The sequence below is a fragment of the Prunus dulcis genome, chromosome 4 (genome assembly GCF_902201215.1).
Source record: "Prunus dulcis chromosome 4, ALMONDv2, whole genome shotgun sequence".
NCBI lineage: Eukaryota > Viridiplantae > Streptophyta > Magnoliopsida > Rosales > Rosaceae > Prunus > Prunus dulcis.
Window position 1 is genome coordinate 5,063,979 of NC_047653.1, and position 15,042 is coordinate 5,079,020.

Here is a 15,042-nt window from a genome sequence, read left to right on the forward strand (position 1 = left end):
GACAATGCTGCAGATGATATACTGAGGAGATGTTCCATCTTGTATGTTTAACTTCCTAGCATGCTGGTTAGAGTAACAGAGTTATAACATATGCTCTCATCATATCTGTTATATGCATTCTTAAGATCCAAGAAACTCTCCAGACATTGTTTAAAGACCATGTCTTAGTGAATGCATGAACCATTAAATTCCATAAAACAATGCCTTCATATCATAAGTTATGAAAACCAGTTGCAGCCACTAATTTCTGACTCTTGATAGACATTGTTGAGTTTACAAACATTCAAGTGTATCTGTTTATATACACACATAGTCATCTCTTATTTCTTGTTTTTTGGTCCTGAAATCTCACTTCTTGGGTTGTTAGAAATGCAGGTAGGTCCTGCTAAGAAACAAATGCAGGGCGCAGAGATTCTTGCCTTCATCAGAAAGTAAAGTGAATCCCCTAACACAAATGTGCTTGTTTCATGCTTTGGTTAGTGGGTTGTAAGCGAAATATTATTAAAGAACAATTTTTTTTATGATTTGTTATTCAAGGGAGCGGAAAAAACTCTGGCCATGAGTGTGAGTAACAACTTATTGTGAGCCTAAGAATTTGCTGATCTATTGTCTAAAATTGGAAGATGAAATGCTAGGTTTATAGTTGGATTGAAGAAATTATAGCTGGAGTATACAAGGCTAACAAATTTTTCCTTTTCCCCTGCGTCTTGTATCACACGGATTGCCGGGTCTATGTTGCGTTGGGTTCGTTGGAAAACTGTGGCAGAAAATTTCAACCAAAACCCAATTTTAAGGTGTTTTTTCTTTTACTTGATTTTTAAAAAAATATCCAGGTAGATATTTTTCTTTTAAAAAGTCATGAACAAATGCTTCTTAGACATATTTTCAGGGAATTCAGATATGAATTGATATCAAAGAATTTCATACAAAATAATTCGATTTCATGGAGACTTAATACACACTTCTGCTTCTACAAATCCAGCTCACAAGATGCAAATTCACAAGAATAAACAGAGGGATAATATGAAATATGAGCAACTATTTTCCAGGGAAAACATCTAAAACTTTGCCTGAAGACTGCTAATTACGGACTTGTCCACCTGGAAAGACTTGGCCAAAACATCACCTGGAATGGAAGGATTGGCTCCAAAAACAGCATTAGCAATGGTGTTGACTCCAGGGTTTTGGCTGCTCAATGAAGAGAGTGATATGGCATTTCCATTGCCAACATTCTGCTGGAAGTGAACTAGCCCAACAGGGAACACAAACACATCACCCTTGTAAAGGACCTTTGAGATGAGCTTGTTGTCAGGGTTTGAGGTCACAAAGCCAACATAGAGGCTGCCTTCTAGGACGGTCAAAATCTCGGTGGCACGGGGATGAGTGTGGGGAGGGATAACGCCCCAGGGTGCATAGTCGATGCGAGCCAGAGAGATGCCGAGTGTGTTGAGTCCTGGAATTTGAACCACATTGACAGGGGTGACTTTCCCACCAACAGGGTTTGAGGTGTTGCCTGGGATGTGAAGTCCACTGAAGAAGAAATGCTCAGCCTGTGCTAGCTTGGAGTCCAAGCAAGGTAGCCCATTCACTCTTGTTGCTGTGATGCACAAGTTCAATTGACAACACAAGCTCATAAAGTTAAAGTCATTGTACGATCAAGTAGGAAGAAGAAGAAACATACATATTTTTCAAAATGCAAATTATATACATAAACCAGTAATTTCGATATGAACCTGAGCTAGTAGTGTCAGCAACGCAGAAATCTTGCAAAGGACTAGGCTCAAAAGCAATGACCAGAGCACACGTCATGGCTAGCAAAGTAGTCAATAGCAACATTTGGTTTGCCATCTTAATTTTTCACCTTCTTCTATGGGATGGGAGATGGAAAGGATTGAGAGAGAGGGAGAGAGATGTGAAGCAACTGAAGTAGAAGCTTGGTTATTTATAGAGAAGATGGTTATGGTTCTGATTCTGAATGAAGAACAAATATATAATAGAAAAAGCTATGCCGGCCCGGCATTATGGACACTGGATAAGTCTCTTGAACGTACACTTTAGCTAAAAATTGTTCAAAGAATTGTTCCTTCATTGTGATTTGAGTGAATACTCATTCTGCATATGTTAAACATATCAAGACAAAGTATCCTGCTAAATTAACCGGTCCGATTTAATTTTGTAACAATAAAATAAACTTTCAAAATCAATAACAAAACCATATCAAGAAAAGTAGGATTCAGAAGCAGCTTACAGAAATTCTGAAACCATATAATAATAACTAATAATTAAAAAGGCATATGTTTTTAGTTGTTTGCACATGCCCTGCTCCGGCAGAGGCCGATGATAAATGGTGAGATTATAAGTTATATTGCCTTATGTCTCTGTCCACTTGCAGATTCTGGCCAGCTTCTCCCCAAGACTAAGTCACAGTGTGAAAAGGATGATCGTAAAGGAATCAAATTTATCTTCATCTCTATGAATGCCTACTCCTTTCGAAGGCAAATTCAAACCATGAATTATTTATTTCATATGGTGCAGTGACTAGAGGCTATAAAGAAAATGATGATTAAATTTTCTTGGAATGAGAAGTTCAAAGGTCCACCAATTCCTCATGGATATATGGACGATATGCTGTCTGCATTATGGTACTTTTACATAGTGTGTTTTCTGTCTGCATTATGGATTTTAAATATTAAAAAAAAAAAAAAAAGCCCTAAAATTTATGGTTAAATGTGAAGGTAAGGCTGCAAAGGTGATCAATATAAATGAGGAACAAGGTATTTTGTTAGAAATCTGACCTAATAAGATTTCTGTTTTATCAGCATGACCGGCCGTCTATTGGGATACAAAATTATTAAACAAAACTCAATTTTTTTAAAATTAAAACCAATTCTTCTTATTTTCCAGATTCAAAATTAGTGATTCAATTATTATATTGTGTTCTACAATTGAAAGATTGGACAAGCCATACCAAACTTCTACAGTTCTATATATGCTGCAAATCAAAGGTGAAACTTTTACTGCATGGATTTTGCTTTGCCAGCTTGAATTCAATGGACCATATACATAGAAATCATGCAGAAATAAGAGACCGAGATTAAACTGAGGTATTGTATTGTGAAGAAGATGAAGAAAATCTATTTTATATAATTTATGCTAATCGAAAACCACATTTTCTGGTACTCTATAAAGGAAACTTAAACAGTGCCCTTGTCTCACTTACAAAAATATAAATGTCCTAACTATTTGTTGCAACTCATCCACAACTGATTTCTGTAGAATTGTAAGTAGTGAGCCTGATTTTCTTTTAAGCCTAGAGTGTTAATTGTGTATTCACTTAGTCCTAGAAGATGACAAGTGTAAGGCTTCAAACATGTAAAAACTAAAATAGCCAAGAGCTAGAATTAAGATAGATGGATGGCTGAGATTCACTGATGCTTGTGTGAATCCAGCTCAGAGCTAACGGTCATGTAGTACATGCCGTGTGAGCTCATTTTTCACTTACATAGAGAATATACAAAAGCCTTGCTCACAGATCTTGTGAGCAAGCAGAGCATTTATTCAACAGCATTCTTCATTTTTTTTTTCTCTCTAAACAGAACTATACACCAAAATCCAGGTTGAACAGCAAAACACTAACATGGTCTCAGAGCCAAGTTGGATCGATTGAATCTGGGCGTTTTTCAAATATGTGAAATCAAGCTAAATCGGTGCTCACTCAAGCTCGTGGCAATCGATTGGAGCTCATTTGATATCTGAAACAAGTTGGTTGTGGTTATCTGAGATTAGCAATGTCTGGATCTGGAGGCTCAGAAGTAAGAACTCCGATCTTCTCCGGTGAGAACTATGAGTTATGGAGAATCAAAATGATAACCATCTTCAAGTCATATGGGTTGTGGGCTCTGGTGGAGAAAGGAATTACGATTCCAGAATCGAAGAAGAAGAAGGCAGCTGAGGAAACATCTACAGAGGAAGATGATGAGAAGATGGCTGCGATTCTTATGAAGGATGCAAAAGCTCTGGGGATTATTCAGAACTCAGTCTCTGATCAGATCTTCCCTCGCATTGCTAATGCTGATTCAGCTAAAATGGCATGGAATCTGCTATATGGAGAATATCATGGTGGTGACCATGTCAGGTCAGTCAAGCTTCAAAACCTTAGACGTGAGTTTGAGTATACTAGGATGCATGAAAATGAATCTCTGTCTGCATATCTTACCCATTTGAATGAGCTGATTAATCAAATGAAAACATATGGTGAATCTCTATCTAATGAAAGGCTCGTTTAGAAGGTTCTAATTAGCTTAAATAAGGTTTATGATCCTATTTCTCTGGTGATTGAGAATACAAAAAGTCTGGAAACAGTAGATCTATAGGAAGTCATTGCCATTCTAAAGAGTCAAGAGCAACGATTTGAGCTGCATAATATTGATACGGATGAGAAGGCATTTGCCTATTTTTCTGTGAATCCCAAAAGCCAGAACAAGGGAGGATATCAATCTGGTCAATCTAAGTCTCAAAAAAATTGGAGTCCAAAAGGCAAACCATGGGAATCAAACTCCAAGCCTCAGCACACCAATTTTGCACAGAACTCATCATCAACAGTGGGTCAAGAAGGTTCAAAACCACAGTGCAAAGTATGTTCTAAATTTCATTTTGGAGAATGCAGATACAAGGGAAAGCCTAAGTGTTACAATTGTGATAAATTTGGACATTTGGCTAGGGAGTGTACTGCAGGCAAGAATGTGCAGAAAGCAAACTGTGCAAATCAAATGGAAGTGACTGGAAACCTATTCTATGCCAACAGTACTATTGCTGCCACAAATGTTACTGGAGAATGGTATATAGACAGTGGGTGTAGCAACCACATGATTGGGAATGGGAGTTTGCTAATAGATATTAGAACAAATGTGGTAGGCAAGGTGCAAATGCCAAATGGTGAGCTTGTGAATGTAGCTGGAATGGGCACATTGGCAATTGATACTACCAAAGGCAGAAAGTATATCAAGGAAGTGATGTATCTTCCCGGATTGAAAGAGAATTTACTAAGTGTAGGCCAAATGGATGAACACGGTTACTACCTAGTATTTGGAGGAAAATTGTGCAGCATCTTTGAAGGTCCTTCACTAGAATGTCTTGTAATCAAAGTAGAGATGAAAAGGAATAGGTGTTACCCTTTGGCACTATTACCTAATGATCATATTGCACTAAAGGCAAGTGTGTCTAACTCTACTTGGACATGGCACAAAAGGTTGGGTCATCTGCACCTAAAAGGACTAAGTCAACTTAAAGAGAAGAATATGGTGCATGGACTGCCATTCATGGAAAAGGTTGATGGAGTCTGTGATGGATGTCAGTTTGGAAAGCAGCATCGAGAATGGTTTCCAAAGAACCAAGCATGGAGAGCAAGCAATCCTCTTGAGCTAGTTCATGTGGATTTGTGTGGACCCATGCAAAATGAATCCATTGCTGGCAACAAGTATTTCATGCTCCTTATAGATGACTGTACAAGAATGGTTTGGGTCTATTTTCTCATATACAAATCTGATGCACTAAATTGTTTTCGAAAATTCAAGTCCATGGTTGAATTGCAAAGTGGTCTTAAGGTGAAGTGTTTGAGAAGTGACAGGGGAGGAGAGTTCACATCTTGTGAATTCAACAAGTTATGTGAAGTTGAAGGGATTCAAAGACAACTCTCTATGGCCTATACTCCACAACAAAATGGAGTGGTGGAGAGGAAAAATAGGACTGTGGTGGAAATGGCAAAAGCAATGCTTCATGGGAAAGGATTGCCTTACTATCTGTGGGCAGAAGCTGTGCATACAGCTGTCTACTTGATAAATAGGTGCCCTACTAGGGCACTTGGAGATAAAACACCATTTGAGGCATATAGTGGGAGAAAACCAGGTCTGGCTCATCTCAAAATATTTGGTTGTGTGTGTTATGTACACATATCAACTGAAGTGAGGCAGAAGTTAGATGCAAAAAGCACCAAGGGTATTTTTGTGGGATATGCAATCTGTGAAAAAGGTTATAGAGTGTATGATCCTGCTACTAAGAAGATTTTACTCTCAAGGGATGTTGTGTTTGATGAGAATGCAGCTTGGGTTTGGAAACAAATGTCTGATGAACAAGGAAGTGTGATCAATCATGAAGAACAATATGATTGTCTAATGATTCATCTCAAGTGACACCTTCTAGAGGTCATGATCACTTTCAATCACCAAGAACAAGTGATATAAGCAGCAGCATGAGAAATACTCAAGCTTTTGATCACACTCCATTAAAATGGAGAAATCTGGATGATGTTCTAGCTCAATGCAATCTTTGTATTATGGAACCAGAAAAATTTGATGACGCTGCTAAAGATGAATCTTGGATGAAAGCAATGAATGATGAACTTTCAATGATTGAGAAAAATGCAACATGGGAGCTGGTGGACAGACCAACCGATAAACCTATAATTGGAGTTAAGTGGGTGTTCAAAACCAAGCTAAACCTTGATGGTTCAGTACAGAAGAACAAGGCATTGCTGGTTGCCAAAGGTTATGCTCAGAAACCAGGTGTCGATTACAATGAGACCTTTGCACCAGTGGCTAGACTTGATACAATCCGCACATTAGTTGCATTGGCAGCTCAAAAGAACTGGAAATTGTATCAACTAGATGTCAAATCTGCCTTCCTAAATGGTGTTTTGGAAGATGAGGTGTATGTAGATCAACCGGATGGTTTTGTGGTCAAGGGGAGTGAAGATAAGGTGTACAAGCTTCATAAAGCTCTCTATGGCCTAAAACAGGCACCAAGAGCTTGGTACTGTGAGATTGACACCTACTTTGCTCAATATGGTTTTGCCAAAAGTCCAAGTGAGGCCACTCTCTATACCAAAACTAGAGGAGAGGCAGAAATTCTAATAGTGTCCATCTATGTAGATGACATTGTTTATACAGGGAGTTGTCAATCAATGTTAGAGGAGTTCAAGCAAGACATGATGGTGAAATATGAAATGACAGACTTGGGGCTCTTGCATCATTTTTTAGGAATGGGAGTCATTCAAACTCACACTAGCATTTTTCTTCACCAAAAGAAATATGCAGCATCTTTGTGGAGCAAATTTGGCCTACGTGAATGCAAACCTGTCTCCATACCTTTGGTTACAACTGAGAAGTTAAGCAAAGAAGATGGAAGTGGTCCAGCAAATGAAAAGCAATATAGGAAGATTGTGGGAAGCTTGCTATACCTCACAGCTACAAGACCCGATATAATGTATGCATCTAGTCTACTTGCTAGATTTATGCATTGTCCTACTAATAAGCATTATGGGACTGCTAAAAGAGTTCTCAGGTATATTCAAGGGACACTTGATTATGGGATGGAGTATGTGAAAGGAAGGAATGCAATGTTAATTGGCTACTGTGATAGTGACTGGAGTGGCTCAGTGGATGACAGTAAGAGCACTTCAGGGTATGCTTTCTCTTTTGGCAGTGGTGTTTTTGCTTGGGCATCAGTCAAACAAAACTGTGTTGCCCTTTCTACTGCAGAGGCAGAATACATCAGTGCTTCAGAAGTAACTGCACAGGCAATTTGGCTCAGATTTGTTTTGGAAGACTTTGGTGAATTTCAGGCTGAAGCTACCCCACTACATTGTGACAATACAGCTACTATTGCTATCACAAAGAACCCTGTGTTTCACCAGAAAAATAAGCACATTGATCGAAGGTATCATTTCATCAAGGATGCCTTGCAAGAAGGAATCATTAACTTGATTTACTGTCCTACAAATGAGCAGCTGGCAGATATCTTCACAAAGTCATTAGCTAAAGATCGATTCTGCTATCTCAAAGACAAACTTGGTGTGAAATCAGCTCAAAATTTAAAGGGGAGTGTAGAATTGTAAGTAGTGAGCCTGATTTTCTTTTAAGCCTAGAGTATTAATTGTGTATTCACTTAGTCCTAGAAGATGACAAGTGTAAGGCTTCAAACATGTAAAAACTAAAATAGCCAAGAGCTAGAATTAAGACAGATGGATGGCTGAGATTCACTGATGCTTGTGTGAATCCAGCTCAGAGCTAACGGTCATGTAGTACATGCCGTGTGAGCTCATTTTTTACTTACGTAGAGAATATACTAAAGCCTTGCTCACAGATCTTGAGCAAGCAGAGCAGTTATTCAACAGCATTCTTCATTTTTCTTTTTTTCTCTCTAAACAGAACTATACACCAAAATCCAAGTTGAACAGCAAAACACTAACAATTTGTGTGGCCTGCCAAATTTTTTACATATCCTTGTGCTCTTGGAAGCCATTTTAGTAAACTTTGATATAGCGCCACAGTTTTCCACATTGAAGAACTTTCTCAATGAGCCAGATTTCTCATCAGATTGTCAAAGACTCAAAGCTAATGTTGGTGGTGAACATGGCATATAGTTACCAAATTTTCCATTTTCATATATTCTTGCCATTTTCATTTCCGTTTAATTAGGAACGAAAACGAAGAAGATCAAGTGGAAGATAAAGAAGATGTTGGAAACCAACATGTTGATGAGATCAGCCTGAAATTAAGAGTAAAAAAAGCTGTGAAAGAAAGCAGCAGAAAGCTTCCTATTTATATGTAGTTGATATATAGAAGCAAATGATGCAATGCAACTAACATTCCAATCTAGATCTTTGATTTTGCCCTCCAAAGTTCAATTCTCTCCAGCCAATTGTCTCAACTGTAAAGCAAACATATAAGACAAGCAGTCGCCTGCTTGGCATAACCAAAATGTTTTTTTGTTTTTTTGTTTTGAATGCTATTGTGAATGGAATATGAGAAGCTTTAAATGGTGTCCAAAAACGATTTCCTTTTCCATTTGACACCCTTAATCTTATATGAAATCCATAAGTTTGGTTCTCCCATATGTGTTGTTCACGTGATCCTCTTATACAAGATATTAACGGAAGTTAACGGATGTTCTTGAATTAGAACAATTTCCAAACTACAAACAACAAATCCCATGCAATTGAAAATACATGATTAAAGTTGAACTTTGTGAAAACTACAGGGACTATACACGTACTTTGACCAAAAAGAAATGTCAAATCCTCCTAGATTAAAAAAAGAGAGAAAGAAATACAAAAGAAAGTATCAAAAATATTTAAATGAACACAAGTAACAAGGATAACAACTCCAAATTAATTTTCTTTCAAGAATATTATTTAATTTCATATGAACATCTCCATGTTGATGCAGGGAGCTCCTCAGGCATATGGTATGGGTGGTGGAATCAAATTTGATGGCTGGCAGTGGCAACTGCTAAAAGTGAATTTGATTTGGATACCAACTATATTACCTTTGTTTTCTCTTTATATCATCGGTAGTAAGATACGGAACAAAACAAATACAAATAAAATGTACGTGTATTATTTGACAAAATTCTGAAGGTAACAACTTTCGGAGACAGTTTTATTATATTTTTCGATCCTCTCTTCTTCTCCCTTCTGCCAATCTATCATCTATTTGACAGGATTATCTGCATTTCTATGCCCTGATAAACACTTATGTTTTTGATTGACAGACTTGAACCATCACTTCAGAATTCAAAGTAAGGGATTTGGGGTCACATCCTCCTTATGGTACACTGTTTTTGGAACACTTCCTTCCACCAAGGAAAAACTGCCGATCCAGAACATGGCTCACATAATAGTCACATGGATTTCCTTGCTACGTACCTTAATTTAAGCCTTTTATTGGCTGTATCACATCACATTGATTTTCTTGCTACTATTTTAATAAGTAGCAATCAAGCCTTGCTGGCTAGTTGTATCTTTTGTTTCTCATTTTGTTTCCCTTAACTTTCTTGAAACATATATGGTTTACGACATCTGTTATAATATGGATGAACGATAATATGTTATAGATTTTACGTATATATGTCTTAATGTGATAATTACATAGAAATGATTTGTGTAGACATAGTCTCTTAATTTTATGAGTTAATACAATTAAAAGTCTCTCAATTTTATTCTTTTAATTAAAATACAGATTCTATTAATTGGTAGAAGGGTACCACATTTCCTAACCATTTTTTGATTTCTTTTACAAAACTCAGAATTTCTAAATTGACACGAACCAATTTCGATGTTTGGATAAAAAAACATAGAAATTTAAAAATTCCGCGTGGAAAAAAAACATGGAATTTGGATATCATAAATCCCAAGTTTAAATTCTATCTAAAAGTCGTCATTTCTAAATCCCAAGAGAGATTGAGTTTAAAAAAAAGATAACTTTACAAATAAAGGTTAAATTCCGTGTTTTAAATCAGCCACCCAAACAAGAAACTTTACAAATTCTAAAACATTAATTTTCGTCATTTTAAATTCCGTCATTTATGAAATCCTTTGTACTTTTAAATTTCCTTATCCAAACGCACTGTATGGAAAACAATACAATTTGTAGAATTTTAATTGTTTTATTTATTTTTATTTTTTTTTCTGTCTGTGTTCAAAATGACGTTGAGAAAAAAGAATCTGTCACAGTTGGGTGAGGAGGAGAGAAAAATGGTTTGCCAAAACTTGATAAAACTGCTGGCGCTGACTGGCACTTGAGGAACCCAAACAAAAATATCACTGATTTAAAAAAAAAAAAAAAAAAAAAAATCTGATGTGCCCAAAAGGCCCAACCAAATCTCCATAATTAACAAAGTTGACCAAATGGGACCCGCAAATCGTTTGACCCAATAGTCTTCTCAGATCCATTGACAAAAACAAACTCACACCTAACCATTACCCTCTGAGCTTCTACATGCCAGGTTAGCCCAACTGCCAGGCCCAAGCTGTAATTCTAATTCTAATTCTAATTAAACTTCTTAAAGAAAAAATTAAAGAACTTGAAAAGTTCCAGACTGGCCACCGTTAGAGACTTGGAATCCAACGTAAGGATCGCTGGCTTGATTCTTTGATGCCCATACAAAACCGACGGCCCAGATCGTCCCGTCTCTTAAATCTTTACCAGTTCGACTTGATTTTTCCACAAACACGGAGAGAGAAAAAGAGACTCAAATTCCCTCTGCCACTGCACCACTTGACCCTAAACGCTGAAACTTGTTCTAGTGGTGGTGCTGGTGGTTCGTGGCGAACGAAAGAGTGAGAGGAACTAGGGTATTCGTATTCTGTTGTTCTCTTCCATTGGATCCGACCCGCGTTTCTTAAGAGGTTATCTATTGGCTCCCTCTTCTGATTTCAGTGATTTTTGTGCAATTTGTAGATCTTGTTGTTTTTTCGTGTTTTTCTTTGGAAGATTGTGGCTTTTCGGGTTTGATTTGTGGGTTTTGGAAGTGAGTCTGGTACGTGCATTGTGGGGTTCTTTTTATTCAACAGTGTGGCTTTTGAATTCATGATGCTAATGCTAAATTATGGGGTTGAGGGGAAGAAGCATGAGTTTTGAGACTTAAGCATCAGTCTTGAGACTGTGTTCTATGGGAATTTTTAGAGAGAGATTATCTGGGCGTTTTTCAGCCCTTGTACTTTTTTTGATTCATTGAAAAGAAGAACAAGAAAAAATTGGATCTTTATGAATTAATTAGTTTCATTTGAGGCATTTTAGGGGAAATTTTCTTTCTGAATTATGTTATGAATAACGTGGCTGGCTTTGAAACTGGAAGGACGCTTTTTTCTCAAGAATTTTCAAATTTTTTTTCCCTCATTGATGCATGTTAAAATTGATTTGTTGAAAATGTGAGTCTTAGAAATGAGTTTTAAGCTTAAAAGTGTAACTATCACGTGTCATGGTCATTTAATGTGTTGAATTCACTACTGAAATCCAATTTTGCTTGGGGTGCTGGTAACTGCTTCACCTTCATAATTTTCACTTTTGATAATTTGGAAACAAATACTTGTGGCCTTTAGACAGGTACTAGTTTTCAATCAGGGTCGGTTATTTGAGGTGTAAGAAAACTTTATTCTAAATTGTCCTTGTCAGTCCATAAGACTAAGCCAGAGGCCATACGCCTAGATCCATCAACATTGAGTTTACAGTAGCCAGTGCTAGGAGGTTCCCAAACAAAGAAAACTTGAACTTTAGGTCAATTACTGACATTATTTTTAGATACTAAGTTATCACATGTTACAAAGTTCTTCTTTGTAATTTCTGAATCCTTATCTCAACTGTGTCCTTAGATCCTTTTGGTTCTTATCCCCAATAGATCTGCATCAGAAAACTTTACAGAATGATTGAGAAGAAGTTGGAGTGGGTTAATATTATAAGAGTCATTCTATGTAATCCTTGACATTTTCCAAATTCCAGATGTAAAATAAAAGTTGTTCCTTATCTAATCTATCTTTTATGTGCATGTTTCTCCAGCAGTGTTGTACGTGAGAAGATGGTTGCGCAGGACTTCAAAGTTGATTTGAATAAAGCCCTCGTATTCCAGGTAAGGTTACATTGTCAAATGTTTCATTTTATTTTATCTATCCTTTCATGGGAGTCGATTATATGCATTGGGTCACTGCATTTGATGGACTTAAATGACTACATTGTCACATATATATTTCACGTTTGATCTCGGGGCTCATAGATTTTGACAGCACCATCTTTCTAGGTTTCTGCAATAGCGGATTGTGTGTAAAGAAGAATAAGTAAAAAGACATTTGTTAAACAATAGCCCAGTTTATAGAAAAACTTTCTTAACTGTCCTGAAGAATTTCAATAACTTTGTTTCACTCTAAAGTACTTGTTTGGCACTTCCTTACCACTTTAATTGGCTCCTCATTTTCCTTTTTTGGTAGTTCAGAACAAGCATTGCATTTTAGTTTTAGAATTACTTTTTCCACTTTCATTAAACTTTGAGCAGAGTGCTCTACCTCTACCTGCTCAATTTATTGTATTTGATGTGTTGTAATTGGTTTTACTGTAAATTTCACCCTTTGACAATTTTTCACAGGTTGGCCATCTTGGAGAAGCATACCAGGAGTGGGTTCACCAGCCAATTGTTTGCAAGGAAGGCCCTCGATTTTTTGAAAATGAATTTTGGGAGGTACTTCCTGCTCCTTTTGTTCATATTACGGATATGGTTGCGCATGCATCTAGATTTTTTTTCTTGAGAATTTGGAGCTCCAGTTCTGACTCATTTGTACTACTTGAAATAGTTCTTGACCCGCACAGTGTGGTGGGCAGTTCCTGTCATATGGCTGCCAGTCGTGTTCTATTCTATCTCCATGTCTGTACGGATGGGCCATGGTTTTCCTGAAATAGCTCTGATGGTTTTCGCTGGCATTTTCGTGTGGACATTGCTTGAATACACGTTGCACCGCTTTCTTTTCCACATTGAAACAAAGAGCTACTGGTGTGTTTCTTGTATCTCTCTCTCTCTCTCTCTCTCTCTCTCTCTCTCTCTCTGTATCTATCTTTATCATATCTCTCCCTCTCCGTGTTTATGTATTTGTTCACTTATACGCATACTTGGAAAATCTTCGAGATTAATGCGCTAGTTTTGTTGAGATTGTTCAGGGGGAACACTGTACATTATCTTCTTCATGGCTGCCACCATAAGCACCCAATGGATGGCCTGCGACTTGTTTTCCCTCCTACTGCGACAGCTGTTTTATGTGTTCCAGTATGTCTTTTCTTTCATATCACTTATTGTCTTGCCACGTGGTCACTATGTTTTTCTTAAGAATACACTGGTGGCTATGGTTACTGATTTTGAGCTGTCAAATTCATTATTTTTCTAATGGAAAACACAATTACACGTCGTACATCCATGATACATTGCCTTGAATTTGATTAGATAGGATAGCTCAGTTACTGTTCTCAGTATTAAGATTACTTTACTGTGACCGGGAGGTTTACTTGGACATTATTATTATTACTATGATTTAAATTTGTCTAGGTATTAATCTTTGTTGTGTGATTGTAGAATTGTCCTTTCCAGTCATTTTTGTAAGAAAACAAAATCATTACCAGTTGTAACTCTTTGGTCAATTGTTGCCAGTTCTGGAACTTGGTGAAGCTGATTTCCGTTCCTTCTGTCACTCCTGCTTTGTTTGGAGGTGGTTTATTGGGTTATGTGATGTATGATTGTACCCATTACTATCTCCATCATGGTCAGCCATCAAGTGATGTACCCCGAAACCTGAAGGTAAATATCAGTACAGGTTTCATGCTTGCAGGATATTTTACCTATTGGACCCAAAACTACGTTTTCTTTGTAGTCCAGATCAGGAACTATAAATCTTGTAAAGTAGAGCATCAGAAAGAACAGCAGAAAAATTTCTGTTTTACGGGAATTGGTGAATGCCAACAAGAATGAGCTGATGTTTGCTTGTTTTTGCAGAAATACCACTTGAATCATCACTTCAGGATCCAAGATAAAGGCTTTGGAATAACTTCAAGTATATGGGACAGGGTGTTTGGAACACTTCCTCAATCAAAAGCAGCCAAAAAGGACAGATAATTTTGCAAGGGTTAGCAGGTGGCATTGGTTAGGAAAAGCAAGTGAAAGGGAATTCAACATTAATATTCTTTATTTTTGCTGTCTCCTAAATTTGTTGTACGCATAAATTATTTATGCTTGTGGGTGGTATGTCATGGATGAAGGTGTCAATTTTTTGTGGTGCTGTAATGTATAAATTAACAACGTTGACTGTCCTTGGATTCGTTGGTTGTTTATGGGAGCAGACTTCTCCTAGTTGTCTATATTGCCTTAGCCTTTAAGTTTTCTTGCATCATGTCAATTCCCTAGTATGAATCTTGTATCTTTTTTTTTTTTTTATAGCGTCGAGAATGTTAATGTTATTAGTCCCTACGTTATAATATTAGTAGACCACATGATACTAAATAAATAAACGTGTTATAACATGAATGGTTCGGTAAACACACATGGTCATGTGACAGTCACACTCAAAAGCTTATTTCATAAGAGGGCATCCTTGACTGGGTTTGTTATTATGTTGTAAACATGTATATATTTATTCTAACATAACCGTAATATGCATATGCCAAATCATTCTATACAAAAAAACAAAGTGTTGCAAAGGAATGGTTAAAAGAAGTTATCCATGCACTTGAGTTA

The 15,042-nt window shown here is 37.0% G+C and overlaps 2 protein-coding genes across 3 annotated transcripts; one reads left to right on the plus strand and one right to left on the minus strand.

Annotated features, from left to right (window-relative positions):
• Positions 1–1,058: 1,058 nt before the first annotated feature.
• LOC117625767 (putative germin-like protein 2-3) lies at positions 1,059–1,848 on the minus strand. The gene is made up of 2 exons (XM_034357314.1): positions 1,734–1,848; positions 1,059–1,597 (listed from the first exon to the last, which is right to left on the minus strand). Exons 1-2 carry the CDS (start codon positions 1,846–1,848, stop codon positions 1,059–1,061), a joined length of 654 nt encoding a protein of 217 aa, XP_034213205.1.
• An 8,990-nt stretch (positions 1,849–10,838) lies between these two features.
• LOC117625755 (dihydroceramide fatty acyl 2-hydroxylase FAH1-like) lies at positions 10,839–14,684 on the plus strand. 2 transcript variants are annotated; one of them, XM_034357302.1, is made up of 7 exons: positions 10,839–11,185; positions 12,336–12,402; positions 12,913–13,005; positions 13,118–13,314; positions 13,479–13,584; positions 13,963–14,109; positions 14,305–14,684. In XM_034357302.1, the coding sequence occupies exons 2-7, from the start codon at positions 12,352–12,354 to the stop codon at positions 14,422–14,424; spliced, it is 714 nt and encodes a 237-aa protein (XP_034213193.1). In that variant the 5' UTR covers positions 10,839–11,185; positions 12,336–12,351; the 3' UTR covers positions 14,425–14,684. The 2 variants fall into 2 exon arrangements, with proteins under 2 accessions (XP_034213193.1, XP_034213192.1); XM_034357301.1 differs by having other exon boundaries at positions 10,883–11,185; positions 12,333–12,402.
• The last annotated feature ends 358 nt before the right edge of the window (positions 14,685–15,042 follow it).